At 38.7% G+C, this 15,931-nt stretch overlaps 1 protein-coding gene across 6 annotated transcripts in view; it reads right to left on the bottom strand.

Moving 5' to 3' along the window:
• The window catches only part of LOC126210295 (kinesin light chain), a 424,978-nt gene that overhangs the window by 75,029 nt on the left and 334,018 nt on the right, over nucleotides 1-15,931 (bottom strand). For all 6 annotated transcript variants that reach the window (XM_049939489.1, XM_049939487.1, XM_049939491.1 and 3 more), the window contains one exon: nucleotides 5,501-5,705. In XM_049939489.1, the coding sequence (XP_049795446.1) occupies nucleotides 5,501-5,705 (205 nt within the window). The remainder of the gene's footprint in view (nucleotides 1-5,500; nucleotides 5,706-15,931) is intronic.

The following is a 15,931-nucleotide window of genomic DNA, read 5'->3' as shown; positions in this document are numbered from 1 at the left end:
AAAAGTAAGGTCTCTTATTTTTTTATAAGTACAGAACTCTTATTTGTGTGGCATTTGGTCACACTGTTATGAAGAGTGCTTCATGCGATGTGTGTAAACATGCGCACGCTGCACTGAGGCAGTCAGTCTTGGCTTGGTAGTCGTTGAGAATGGAGCTTCCATTGGATGTTAACCACCAAGTGTGAATTGCGTGCAGTTATTTGGTTTTTGACCGCAAAGGGCACTGCACAGACTGAAATCCATCACCAACTGACGGAAGTGTATGGCGAGTCGTGCGTGGATGTCAAAAATGTTCGTAAGTGGTGTAGAGAGTTTGCAGCTAGTCGGACCGAAATTCATGACGAAAAAGGAGTGGGAAACTGTCAATTTCTGAGGACACAGTGTTGAAGGTTGAGAAAAGCATGCGTGGAGATCAGCGGGTCACCCTGGATGATCTCTGCACGTTGGTTCCTGAGGTTTCCCAAAGCACCGCCCACAGACTTAACATAAACATTGAACTACCAGAAGGTGTGTACAAGGTGGGTGCCACGCATGCTGACTGAGGACTACGTGCGGCAACAAGTTTATGCTTCCTGCGCATTTCTTCACTGCCTTGCAGCCGAACAGGACAACTTTCTGGACTCAATTGTCACTGGTGACAAAACCTGGGCATACCACTTTACATTTGGCCAGAAAGCGATTCAGCTCCGACAATGAGGTGAAAGAAGAGGTTCATAACTTCCTGAACAGCATGGCGGCAAGCTGGTATGACATGGGCATACAAAAACTGCCACAGCGTCTACAAAAATGTGACAGAAATGGTGATTATGTCGAAAAATAGCTAAATGTTCAAGCTGTAAACTGATGTAAACCAGTGCAGAAATAAACAGGTCTATGTACTTATAAAAAAATAGGAGACCTTACTTTTGGTATTACCCTCGTATTACATATTGTAATTTAGTTTTCTAGAATAGCAGAGAGGCCTGTGTCGTTTAGTTTTTTAGTCAATTGCTTTAAGTTTAAATGCGTGTCGGTCATTGTGATATCCAGATAAAGGATCACTGCATTTGTCAAGGTATAACGCGAGTCAAATGAAAGCAAGACACATGGGGGGGGGGGGGGGGAAGGAAGTGAATGGTTAATTATTTTGAAAGTGATCACCAAAGATGTTAATACATTCATTCCATTGTGAGAGGAAACTGTCAATGCCCTCATGGAAAAACATTTGCAGTTGCTTACAGTACCACAATTTTACACACACATTCAATTTTTAATCCAAAGCAAATTGTTGACGGTCACTAAAGTCATTCTTTGGGGCTCTAAAAATACGGAAATCTCATGCGAGAGATTGGACTACACAGAGATCATGGAAGGGCTCCCCCGCAAAACTTCTGCAGCCTAGTCTAAATAACCTGCCAACAAAATGCCAGCCCACATGTTACCAAGGCTGCTTCGTACGCTGCACAAGTTTATAAAGAGGAGGCCTTACGAATCACCCATATGATTCCAATCCTCTCTCCAAGCAATTTCCATATTGTTGGAGCTCTGAAGACAGACATTCGTAGCCATCTATTTGCTTTGGAAGGAGGAGGGGCGTGCAATGATCATTCCTTAGGCAACTGCAAACCTTTTTCTGTCAAGGCACTTACCATCTCTTCTTTCAGTCAGATAAATGTATTAAGGGTTATGGGGATTACTTTTGAAATAACACACAGTTCACTCACTTTTTTTTCTTCATCTGTCACATTTTCATTCGACCATCTCTTACCTATTAAGACCTTCTGCCTACAGAACTGAAATTCACTGTAAAGGGCTATAAGTATTCAGTCGGCTGCATCGGTTCCGCGAGACCAGTTCACTGTCAGCTACAGATCGTACAGGCAAAGTTGATGCTGTCCAACTCACTGCATGTTAGCTGCATCAGATCATGTTACGTGTACTGTACTGCTGCCAAGACAATGGAGGCATTAAAGATTGAAGAACTTATGAAGGAGAAACACTACTTTTGTTGTCTGTTAATCCAGAGTCTGAACTTCGTGAACAAAATTTCTTCTGAAGCACTGAGTCTTAGCAACAATGAACATCTCAGACCATTACATAAACCATGTGAGCCCAATTCATTAGCTTGTGCACAGTTGTTCTAGAGCTTCGAGTAAATGTCACCACTAAAGATGCCTGTAATACACAACCTAAATGTGCCACCATCAGCTGATGGTCAGTGGAAACTGTTACTTTATTACTGAGGAACGAGGCAGACTTGAGAGTAAAAAAATGTGTATTAGCTCTCGTGACTGCTGCTTATGAGGGGTTTCATGAGGTCATTAAAAATTGGGTAAGCCTAAACTACACATTATAAATGAGACACAGCTGCCATGAGCCCAGCACTGATGATGAGGACCACCTTGAGATGAGTACAGATGACAGCATCACGAGTGACGACATTCAACAATTGGCAATGCATCTGGGTAAACATGATGGTGATGACCCAAGCCTTGATCAATGCCTTCTACGTGGAATAAATGTGCAAACAATGGCACAGTGTGCAAATATTTGTCATATAATGTACACAGTAGTTAGCATGCAAGTGAAATCTACTCAACTGCTATTTGTATCTGATGAAGTAGGTCACTGAATACCAACGTGAGGCACTTGCGCAAAATGTCAGAGTGAGTGGTGCTGCCTCACATACATACTCTACCACAAGGCAGAGATAGCAGAAACTTTTCCTTTGCTGCAATTGTTCCTTAATTTTGGGTCAGGCTTCTGCTTAGGAAATGAACAAAATTTGTCAGTTGTCACATTTCATTTGGCACTACATACCAGTACAGTATCTTGGCCATATTAGGAGCTGGCCAAAATGCACCGGAAGGCTGTCACAACCCAAGGCAGAGGAGAGAGACCTACATCTGTCCACAAATACGACTGAAACATCTTGGTATTTAGAACTGGTGGTGCAGAGAAGGATGGTCTACAAACAGCCAGTTTAATACCTATTAAATAAAGTTACCGAGTGAAAGTCTACAGGACAATGCATGGCATTGGGTAGTGAACAAGTACTGAGGGTATTCGCAAAATGTAGAAAGGAGAACACTTAAGTTTACACACTCACAATTATGTCACGTATTTTCAATATGATGAGAAACAATTCCAAACCAATTCATGGTCAGTGCTAAAAATAAGACTCAATAAACAATGCACAATCTATAACTAACACAAGTCGCCTGGGGGAGGAAAAAAAGAAAAAGGGAGGTTATACCTTGTCCTGAAAAGCAGTTTTTTTTTAAGGGTAGCACTGTAACGTCTCTAAAATCTGATGGGTCGTCATTAGCAAACGCTCCAAATAACCCCTGCCACACCTCAAGTGCGTACAGTGTCTTTCTTTTTGGTGTACACAACTGATGATCTAAGATATTTGGTTCAACACCAGAACTGGATTTCAAGCAATATGTAACCATGACAAAATGGCAGCAGGAGCATCTATTGTAATATCATGTCTAACATTATGGTACATTTATCTTCAGGTCAGTCAGTCGAGATACACCCAAAATGAATCTACTAAAATTTATCAGATTTGTGTTCTTATTTTCCAATTCACCTTTTGTATCAAAATAAAAAATCTAACATCCAAAGTATAAAATGGTTATAATGTATTAGCTTTTGCTGCTGGCAACTTTATAATACACATCTATGAAAGGTGATTAATACTCATTCACTTAATAAAGTTTGAAACTAAACAACAAAATACTTACAGTAGACAGAAATCACTCACAGGAACAAACAGGTTGATTAAAATCATTATATTAGAGGGAAACAAAAAAGAAAAATCAAAATTGAAAGTGAAAAGTTAATCAAAAGCAGTAACATTTCATATAGGAAGTTTTGTGCAAAGTATTAGTGAACATGTGCTTATCTACTACTCAATGGATTGTCTGTACTGTGTGTTATATTTTCTGTTTTATATTACCAATGATTCTCCCACTTGCCTACAAGTGACAGTTATGGAATTCCAGGTACCTATCATATTTTCTTCTGTGTAACAAGCTGATTAAACATATACATTCAATTATGTATGAATACTATTTAAGCCACTAAAAATTTACATTCTCTCCTACACAAAGTGCCACATAATTAACAGTATTTCTGTGATTTCCCTTAGCAGGAAAGAACTTAGGTAACCCATATTTTCTCCCATCATATGCATACTATGAAAAACAAAAAAAAAAAAAATTATTTGGACATGGTATCTTATCCTTTTCTTCATTTTTGTTGGTATTTTCCTACCTACCAGTTTCACTACCCCTTAATCATCTCACGTGTCAACTACATGTTTTTTTTTTACTACACAAATGAAAGCCTGTAGAATTCAAGTCACCAAATGATGAGTGGAGCAGCTTCCATGAAAACTATTCCTAGCTGGGAAAGAAAGCTGCAGCGAGAACCTCCTGTTTGTGCAGATCCACACATGTGCGTACTTCCTAATGGAATGTATGCCTACCATAAACTTTAAATATTTCTAGTCAAGTCATATTATAAGGCAATTGCCATAAATGTCAATTACACCAAGGAAGAGAACTTCACTCTTCAATTATTTTAGAATATTCAGAGCTACGTCATCACCTGTATGGAAATTCAACCCTCAGCACGGCCGCTGTTAAGTCATTCGGTTACATTTTTCAAGACTACTCCGTATCACACATATACCTTTTTCCTAGAAAAGTTTCAGTCAGATTTGAACTGCAATAACACAGAGCACCCCTCAACTACAACTACCTCCTAGCTGATAGGCAGATGTTGAACCCAAAATAAACTTTGCCACTGCCTGACTAATGACAAAAGCCACTTTCTCAATAACATGGCTTCACACCTTCATTTCCTCATTACATTTTAAAACAAAGTGAAAATTTGTGTGTTTACTTAAAAGTACTTCACACCTAGTCTGCCTCTTAATTACTATGATACAATTCAATGATGTTCCGATCCCTCTGTCAAACACAATCATTTTGAGTACGTCATTGATACCTATTAACAGTCATTTCTTAGACTGGGCACTTTATTTTGAGAATTTCCGCACTGATTTCTCACAAAGCCTCACCCTGGCCTCACCTCTTACATTCTTATGTTCAGAAATACTATTCTGCAGGCTGTCCACTTGTCTCCTAAATCTGACTACAGTTTTACTGGAGTGACTTCATCAGACATTATTCATTCCTGACATATGTGACCTGTGAGGTCATACCCACACGATACATTTTAGTTACCTGTCCAAAACAGAGCAAATCGACCCTCTCACAATCGTCAAACCCCACTCACCAATAAAAATGGTCACAGCAATTTTAGTATCTAAATTCTCACTGCACACCAGGCACATCAAGTTATTAGTGTCAAATAGGTAGGAGTGTCCTTTAAATTCTATGAATTACTTGTATCAAGATGCATACATAAACACACACCTCACAAATGCAGAAACAACATCTGGCTTGGTGTTATCATGAAGTCCAATACCAGCCACCCATCCACTTACCATCAATGGCCCCAAACTCACGCTCGTGGGCACGAGTCAACACTTGTTTGTACAAAATCTCAGCTTCCTTGTATTTGCCTTGTTTCAGGTAACATGATGCCAGATTATTCTTTGTCTTAGCAACATTTGGGTCATCAGGACCCAACTTGGCTTCGTATATCTCCAGAGCTCTCTGGTAATACCGTTCAACCTCTTCATACTTTCCCTGTGAGGTAAAAAAAGTTTTGTTGAAATAAGATGAAAGTATAGTGTTTACATTATGCAGTATTACAGTTAACAATGCATTAAAATTATTTTGATTATGAACGATATCTTACGGTGTTTAGACATGAACTGACTTAACATATATTTGCTTCCTTCACCTACATCTACATCGATATTCCACAAGACACCGTATGCTGCACGTCAGAGGGTACCCTGTACCACTGCTAGTTATTTCCTTTCCTGTTCCACTCACAAATAGTGTGAGGGAAAAATAACTGTCTATGCCTCCATACGAGCCCTAATTTCTCATATGTTTGTTGTTCTTATGTGCAATGTATGTTGGTGGCAGTAGAATCATTGAGCAGTCTGCTTCAGATGGCAGTTCTTTAAATTTTCTCATTTGAGTTCCTCGAAAAGAATGTCATCTTTCCTCCTGTAGCTCTCATTTGAGTTCCCGAAGCAACTCCGTAAGACTTATTTGTTGTTCGAACCTACCGGTAACAATTTAACAATCTTGCATATAGTCAACTTACAGGTAGTTTGGAGCCAGCACGTTACTAGAAGAGAAGCAATATATATATATATATATATATATATATATATATATATATATATATATATATATATATATATATATATATATATATATATATATATAAAAGAAAGATGATGAGACTTTATATATATATATATATATATATAGAGCTGACAATACAAAATTAAAATGCAGAAAATTAATAGCTCTTGAACCCTTAAGACAACTGTGTCAATAGAGGGAAGTTATGGTGTTCTACAAACTATCTTAGAAGAATTAAGGTGAACAGGGAAGCGTATGCTACATTCATCAACCTACAGCAAGATTTCAACAGAATAGACCAGAAGATTTGTTTGGATAATGTAATATTATTGGAATAAAGTTAAGGGCGATAATTGGAATACAGATAAAAGACTGACCCTCAGTCTGTACAAAATAAGAAAAACTGGCACTAAGAATGTGTCCAACACAGCTGTCCACTCTCTCCACTATTTATAGCAGTGCAATACAAATCATGGGAAGTGACATCAAAGGGATCATAATTAATGGCAAACAAATATACATAGTATTCTATTTGAGTATCTATTTGCTGCAGATATAATAGTCTTAAATTTTGTAAAGAACACGAACTGTACGTCAAAAATAATGTGATGCCTTTGACAACACCACACAAAGACACAACAGGAACTAAAATAGTGGTGATAGATAAATCAACAACCAAGTTAAGCACAACCATTAAGATAGAAAATACAATACTAATGCATGTAATGAATCTTTGTACTTGGAAGGTGTTGCAATGACTAGAAAAGCCCTACGAAATAAGAGTAATTTATTAACAATCACGCATCTTAATACAATGCAAGAAAGAAATTCATCAAGATATTTGGAGCATTTTAAGCTAGATGTGTAAGGTCAGACTCTTGAGAACCAGAAAAAAGAATTAGGTGGTCTAAGTATGCGGGTATTGGGAACAGCCACAAAAACCATCTTGGACAAAGAAAATCTATTTAACAAATACTGAAAAAAATTAAACAGAAAAGGACATTAATTAACACATTACAGAAAAAACTAAGTTAGCTGGACACTTAATTTGACATAACACCTTCATAAAAAAAAGCCTACAATGGAAAAATACTAATAAAAACATCTGGAGACAGAGACCCAGAACATCCAAATTACATATGTTAATAGTGAAATGAACTGCAGAATTGCAGCAACCACAACCAAATGGCAAAGATGGCACGAGACACAAGTATGGTTACATCTACAAAGGTGTTGCCTTAAATGTCTAGTGACAATGTTTCAGAAGGAGAAAGATAGTAGACGGGAAACAAACGGTATAAACCCAGTCATCTTTTAAGGATACAGAGTACTTATGAATGGTAGAAAAATCTATTTATGACTTTATTCAATTCTATAGTCTTTCCTGATTACACTGATATATACATTACAGGGTTTCAAATGAAAAATGACCTATGTACGCCAAATTTTGAAGTTACAGTCATGTATGCCGCCACGCCCCCTTTATTTCTGTTACAGAAACCATTATTATTTCGAAAATAACTGCGAACTTTCTGTTTCCAGCGATTATGTGTCTGATACATCGTGTACGTTTGTAACAGTGCAGGTTTCTAGTGTCTGTAAATGGTTATCTTTGCTAGTATTTACTTTTGTTTCACTGAAGCAGTTTGTTCACATGTTACTAAATGTTTGTTGCCCAAGTGCTACATATATGTGTGGAAGTACATATCCTTCAGTGTGCAATAAATATGAAGTATGTCACATGTCAAGAAATTCAACAAAAGGAAATTCTGTGGTAATCAGTTCACAAAAAAGCTAGCCACACTGTTGAAAGTAACCTATGTATCAGTTCTTCAGGGAAGAAACTCGCACATGGCACACCTCCTGGTGATTCTAATTTTTGTGTTAACAATGATGATGATTGTAGTGGATTTGTTGGTGTTGATGTGGGCATCTTATCTTCTCTGATAAAGGATGTGGCGAAATGTAAACAATGTGATGGTGTAGGTTGCCTGGAAATAACTGATCAAAGTAGCAGGAAGGGTTTAGCGTCAAAATTAGTTTTACTGTGTAGATCCTGCAACAAATCTACCTCGAAAATGACTTCGAACATTGTGCGTAATTCATATGATGTGAATTTGAAGTTAGTTTATGCAATGCATGCAATACGAAAAGGAAAAAAGGCTGCTAAAATGTTTTGTGGTTTGATGGACCTTCCTCCCCCCCCCCCCCCCAAATATGTTCAGCAAGTACATAAAAATACTTTTAGGTGCCTTGACAGTTGTGTTTAAAGCATCGATGAAAAGTGCAGTAGAAGAAACTGTAAATATTGGTGGAACCTGGGACATTGCTGTTGCACTTGATGGGACATGGCAACATTGAGGACACAGTTCTTTGAATGGTGTTGTAAGTGCTACTTCTCTGGAGAATGGAAAAGTTGCTGATGTTGAGTGCTTATCTAAGTACTGCCACGCCTTACACTGAAGGACATATTGAACATCAGTGTTCTAAGAATAGTGATGGTTACAGTGGAGGTATGGAGTCTGACAGAGCTCTACAAATATTTCAGAGGTTGGTGCCCATTTATAACATTACATATACGTAGTACCAAGGTGATGGGGACTCTAAAGCTTTCAATTAAATTAAGGAGTTCAATGTTTATGATAATACCATGATAACAAAACTGGAGTGTTGTGAACATGTGCAAAAGAGGATGGGTGCTAGATTGAGGAACCTACGAAGAGAAATGAACGGAAAGTTGCTGTCTGATGGAAAATCTCTGACTGGCCAAGGCAGAGTGATAGAAATTTAAATAGACCTCCTTGAGAGTTGTTATGGTCTGCCCATTAGACTAACTGCACCTCTGAATGAAGTTATAGCAATGAGAAAAGCTGTATGGGCCACCTACTTTCATAAGTTGTCCACAGATGACCATCCTCTTCCTGGACTTTGTCCTAAATGAGCCAATTCTTTATGTTGTTGTGGTCTTCAGTCCTGAGACTGGTTTGATGCAGCTCTCCATGCTACTCTATCCTGTGCAAGCTTCTTCATTTCCCAGTACCTACTGCAACCTACATCCTCCTGAATCTGCTTAGTGTATTCATCTGTTGGTCTCACTCTACGATTTTTACCCTCCACGCTGCGCTCCAATACTAAATTTGTGATCCCTTCATGCCTCAGAACATGTCCTACCAACCGATCCCTTCTTCTGGTCAAGTTGTGCCACAAACTCCTCTTCTCCCCAATCCTATTCAGTACCTCCTCATTAGTTATGTGATCTACCCATCTAATCTTCAGCATTCTTCTGTAGCACCACATTTCGAAAGCTTCTATTCTCTTCTTGTCCAAACTATTTACCGTCATTGTTTCACTTCCATACATGGCTACACTCCATACAAATACTTTCAGAAATGACTTCCTGACACTTAAATCTATACTCTATGTTAACAAATTTCTCTTCTTCAGAAACGATTTCCTTGCCATTGCCAGTTTACATTTTATATCCTCTCTACTTCGACCATCCTTATATCCTCCTTTCAAGACACTGTCCATTCCGTTCAACTGCTCTTCCAAGTCCTTTGCTGTCTCTGACAGAATTACAATGTCATCGGCGAACCTCAAAGTTTTTACTTCTTCTCCATGAATTTTAATACCTACTCCGAATTTTTCTTTTGTTTCCTTTACTGCTTGCTCAATATACAGATTGAATAACATCGGGGAGAGGCTACAACCCTGTCTCACTCCCTTCCCAACCACTGCTTCCCTTTCATGTCCCTCAACTCTTATAACTGCCATCTGGTTTCTGTACAAATTGTAAATAGCCTTTCGCTCCCTGTATTTTTACCCCTGCCACCTTTAGAATTTGAAAGAGAGTATTCCAGTCAACATTGTCAAAAGCTTTCTCTAAGTCTACAAATGCTAGAAACGTAGGTTTGCCTTTCCTTAATCTTTCTTCTAAGATATGTCGTAAGGTCAGTATTTCCGCTTCTACTAGTTTTTCCATTCGTCTGTAAAGAATTTGTGTTAGTATTTTGCAGCTGTGGCTTATTAAACTGATTGTTCGGTAATTCTCACATCTGTCAACACCTGCTTTCTTTGGGATTGGAATTATTATATTCTTCTTGAAGTCTGAGGGTATTTCGCCTGTTTCATACATCTTGCTCACCAGATGGTAGAGTTTTGTCAGGACTGGCTCTCCCAAGGCCATCAGTAGTTCCAATGGAATGTTGTCTACTCCGGGGGCCTTGTTTCGACTCAGGTCTTTCAGTGCTCTGTCAAACTCTTCATCCAGTATCTTATCTCCCATTTCATCTTCATCTACATCCTCTTCCATTTCCATAATATTGTCCTCAAGTACATTGCCCTTGTATAGGCCCTCTATATACTCCTTCCACTTTTCTCCTTTCCCTTCTTTGCTTAGAACTGGGTTTCCATCTGAGCTCTTGATATTCATACAAGTCGTTCTCTTTTCTCCAAAGGTCTCTTTAATTTTCCTGTAGGCAGTATCTATCTTACCCTAGTGAGATAAGCCTCTATACCCTTACATTTGTCCTCTAGCCATCCCTGCTTAGCCATTTTGCACTTCCTGTCGATCTCATTTTTGAGACGTTTGTATTCCTTTTTGCCTGCTTCATTTACTGCATTTTTATATTTTCTTCTTTCATCAATTAAATGCAATATTTCTTTTGTTACCCAAGGATTTCTACTAGCCCTAGTCTTTTTACCTACTTGATCCTCTGCTGCCTTCACTACTTCATCCCTCAAAGCTACCCATTCTTCTTCTACTGTATTTCTTTCCCCCATTCCTGTCAATTGTTCCCTTATGCTCTCCCTGAAACTCTGTACAACCTCTGGTTCTTTCAGTTTATCCAGGTCCTATCTCCTTAAATTCCCACCTTTTTGCAGTTTCTTCAGTTTTAATCTACAGGTCATAACCAATAGATTGTGGTCAGAGTCCACATCTGCCCCTGGAAATGTCTTACAATTTAAAACCTGGTTCCTAAATCTCTGTCTTACCACTATATAATCTATCTGATACCTTTTAGTATCTCCAGGGTTCTTCCAAGTATACAACCTTCTATCATGATTCTTAAACCAAGTGTTAGCTATGATTAAGTTGTGCTCTGTGCAAAATTCTACCAGGCGGCTTCCTCTTGCATTTCTTAGCCCCAATCCATGTTCTCCTACTACGTTTCCTTCTCTCCCTTTTCCTACACTCGAATTCCAGTCACCCATGACTTAAATTTTCGTCTCCCTTCACTATCTGAATAATTTCTTTTATTTCATCATACATTTCTTCAATTTCTTCGTCATCTGCAGAGCTAGTTGGCATATAAACTTGTACTACTGTAGTAGGTGTGGGCTTCGTATCTATCTTGGCCACAATAATGCGTTCACTATGCTGTTTGTAGTAGCTTACCCGCGTTCCTATTTTCCTATTCATTATTAAAGCTACTCCTGCATTACCCCAATTTGACTGTGTTTATAACCCTGTAGTCACCTGACCAGAAGTCTTGTTCCTCCTGCCACCGAACTTCACTAATTCCCACTACATCTAACTTTAACCTATCCATTTCCCTTTTCAAATTTTCTAACCTACCTGCCCGATTAAGGGACCTGACATTCCACGCTCCGATCCGTAGAACGCCAGTTTTCTTTCTCCTGATGACATCCTCTTGATTAGTCCCTGCCCAGAGATCCGAATGGGGGACTATTTTACCTCCGGAATATTTTACCCAAGAGGACGCCATCATCATTTAATCATACAGTAAAGCTGCATGCCCTCGGGAAAAATTACGGCCGTAGTTTCCCCTTGCTTTCAGCCGTTCGCAGTACCAGCACAGCAAGGCCGTTTTGGTTATTGTTACAAGGCCAGATCAGTCAATCATCCAGACTGTTGCCCTTGCAACTACTGAAAAGGCTGTTGCCCCTCTTCAGGAACCACATGTTTGTCTGGCCTCTCAACAGATACCCCTCCGTTGTGGTTGTACCTACGGTACGGCTATCTGTATCGCTGAGGCACGCAAGCCTCCCCACCAACGGCAAGGTCCATGGTTCATGGGGGGGGGGGGGGGGGGGCAATTCTTTATGTAGTTACCATAAAGCAAAAGAAAGTGGTCAAATATCATAAGCATTCTCTTCCTGAGCCTGTTATGAATGAAATAAAACAAATTTTTAGAGAACTGAGTGACCTTGTTTTGCTTAGAAAATGTCTTCATGGGGACACTCAGAATAGAAATGAAAGTTACAACTACTGCATATGTGGAAAGATTACCCAACAATGTTTTTGTAGGACTAAATACACTGAAAGTTAGTGTACTAGATGCAGTGGTATGTTTCAATGAGGGAGTGATAGGAAGGTTGGAAGTACCGAGAAGTTTGGCATAAAATGTGGCTCTACTATGAAAGATCAATTGCTTGCACGCGACAGACAACGGGTGCATGAAGCTGAAAAGATTCGCTCTTCAAGTTACCAAAAAAAGCAAGAAGTGCTAAAAGGAATGCCAAGAGGAAGCTTGAAGATGAAGAAATGCTGCATGATGAAGACTATGCTTCAGGAGTGTTCTGAGGCACAGTGTAATTGGACTCTTCTCTTCATTTGCAATTTCCCGCAAGTGGTGTTTTTCAGAATTCAGGTACAATTATTTCCTAAGTTTATAAAGCATTGCTCTAATTTTCCTTTTCCTTCTGTAAATTGCAATAGCCCATACTTACATAGTAGACATAAGCTTTATTGCAGAACCAACTAATTTATAGAGGGGAGGGGGGGATGTTTTTATTACGAAAAAAATTTCTAAAAATTAAAATGTAAGACGTGATATTTTTTTCCCTTGTAATATATATATAATAATAAGTGGAATAACTCCGCTACACCGGTCCCAAGCCCGGGGCCTCACCATACAAGAGGTGAGGAAGGAGGAGGGGGAGGGGGAGGAGTAACAACCTCGTTAAAAAACGAAGGTTCACCTGGCCCGGGTGATAGCACCTTGTAAGGGCTCCTTGCTAGGACTACAGTGAAGACCTCAACGGCAGAGCAGGCGGAGAGAATAGTTCTCAGTACAGCGGAACTAGCGGAAGAGGCAACCAAAGAAAAAAATCCACTTGGCGTCTGTCTTGAAACAAGCGGCTGAGTGGTCAGCGTCTGTCCACCAGTGGTGCGGCTGAAAACCATTCCTCGGAGCTAATAACCTCGAGTAGAATCCTTAGGGGACTTGTTCCCCTAACCCAACAAACAATCAACAATGGATACGCACCTTGTAAGAGATTTTACCCCAGGGAGTAACCAATCTCCAATTTCTAAGGAAATTAAAAGTAGGCATTCGGATTCTGGGGGCCTACAGCAATGTGCGAAGGATGAGTCGGAGCATCCTGAAACCTGGCTTAAGCAAGCAACAAATAAAATTAAACACAAAAATATAAACTACTTGGCAACGTTCAAAGTAAACTCACTTCTAAAAACAGGAAAACTTAAAACATTAATAAATTTTATAAAACAGAAAAATATAATGATAACTGCACTCCAAGAAACAAGGTATACTGATGAACATTCGTTTGATTCAGAGGGATTCAGAATCTTCAAAGGGAAGCCAGGAAAAAGAGTTATGAAGAATGTACCCCAATTTGGAACAGGATTCATTGTCAACCAAAATATATTAAACTCAATAGTAGAATTTAAATCTGTCAATGAAAGGCTTTCAACATTAACCTTCAAATCAGTGAACAAACTGTATACCATTGTAAACTCACATGCACCAACAAATGAGAAAAACAGAACACAAAAAGAACAGAAATTTTTTGGCAGGAACTGTCGAACACCTTAGACCAGATTTCATCCAAAAACACAATAATATTGTTGGGAGACTTTAATGCTCAAATCGGCAAAGAAAGTCATCACCAATCCATAGTAGGCAAATTCCCTGCACATAAAAGAACCAATGCAAATGGAGAAAGACTTATTAGTTTATGCAGAGAACATGACATAGTTCTAAAGTCTACATATTTCAAAAAACTCCCTAGAAAACAAACTACATGGGTATCCCCAAATCCAGTCTGTGGGGAGAAACAACTTGACCATGTTGCTATAAGCAGACTGTCTGCATCAGAGATACTCAATGTAAAAGTTGCTAAGAGTGCAAGTTTAGATTCAGATCACTATCTATCTGTCGTTAAATTCAAAATTAGACCAATATATAAAAGAAAGAGCGAATATCAACCTAAAAAGTTTGACACTCAGAAATTAACCAAGGAACACAATTTCAGGACACTTTTGGAAAAGAAAACACCTAAAACATGGGAACAACTTCAAAAAGATATAGTACAGACAGCAGAAGAAACCATTCTCCTTACCAAAAATTGGAAACATGCCTGGTGGAATGATGAGTGTGACAAACTAATCCTAACAAGACAACGAGCTTGGAACATTTGGAATGCCAACAAAAATGATAAAAATATGAACTCCCAAAAAGAAGCCCGGAAGCAAGCTTCAAAAGGCCTTAAAAAGATCCAAGTTCAATACATAAAAGACCAACTAGTATCAATAGACTCCAACTTCAAACAGAACAATGCTAGGAACTTTTACAAAACCTTCAAAAGTAACTTAAAGAAATACTCTCCTCCTAGTCTATTTTTCACGGACCCAAAAACGCAGAAAAGTGCATACAGTAGCATAGAGAACTGTAGAATACTTGCTGAATATTTTGGAGAACTACATAACTGTTATCCACCGAAAGAAAATTTTAATTTCAATATTGTAAACCCAACACCACCAGACTCCAAGCCACCAACCACAGAAGAAATAAAAGAAATCATAAAAAGAGCTTAAAAATAATAAAGCCCCTGGAGAGGATAATATAGTTGCTGAACTATGGAAGTACTCTAGTGACAACATGATACAGTGTCTATCAGAAATACTAAAAGAAATCTGGACAACACACAGATTACCACCGGACTGGACATCTGCATTAATACATCCACTGCATAAAAAAGGGAAGAAAACAGATCCTAGCAATTATAGGGGAATCTCCCTCTTACCAGTGACCTATAAGATCTTGTCTAAGGCGCTTTTAAAAAGAGCAGAAGAGATACTTGACAAACAGCTAGGAGAGTTATCAGGCTGGATTTAGGAAGGGAAGGTCATGTGCAGAACAAATACTAAATTTAAAGAACATAATAGAAATGAGGAAAATCAGGACTTAAAATATGTAATTACTTTCGTGGATTTTAAAAAAGCATATGATTCAATTGACAGAAATACACTGCTTGATATCTTAAAACAATTGGGACTCGATGCTAAAACAACTGCAGTAATTAAAGGTACTTTGACAAATACAAAATCGAAAGTAAAATTTAGGGGAGAGCTCTCAAAATCGTTTGAAATAAAGTCAGGTGTTCGACAGGGAGATGGTCTGTCACCTCTGCTTTTCAATTGTGTCTTGGAGAAGGTAGTTCGAGAATGGAGGAAGGCCATCAATACTAAAGGGATTCAACTAGGGAGAAATCCAAACAAGATCACTGTCAACTGTTTAGCCTTCGCAGATGACATGGCATTGATTACAGATTCACTAGACAATGCCCAAGAACAAATAAGAGAACTACAAAACAAGCAACCAAAGTAGGACTACAAATATCCTATCAAAAAACAAAGTTTATGACAAACATCTGTGATGCTCCTC

This window comes from Schistocerca nitens, chromosome 10 (assembly GCF_023898315.1).
Source record: "Schistocerca nitens isolate TAMUIC-IGC-003100 chromosome 10, iqSchNite1.1, whole genome shotgun sequence".
NCBI classification, from domain to species: domain Eukaryota; kingdom Metazoa; phylum Arthropoda; class Insecta; order Orthoptera; family Acrididae; genus Schistocerca; species Schistocerca nitens.
This window is presented reverse-complemented; position numbering and strand designations above follow the sequence as displayed.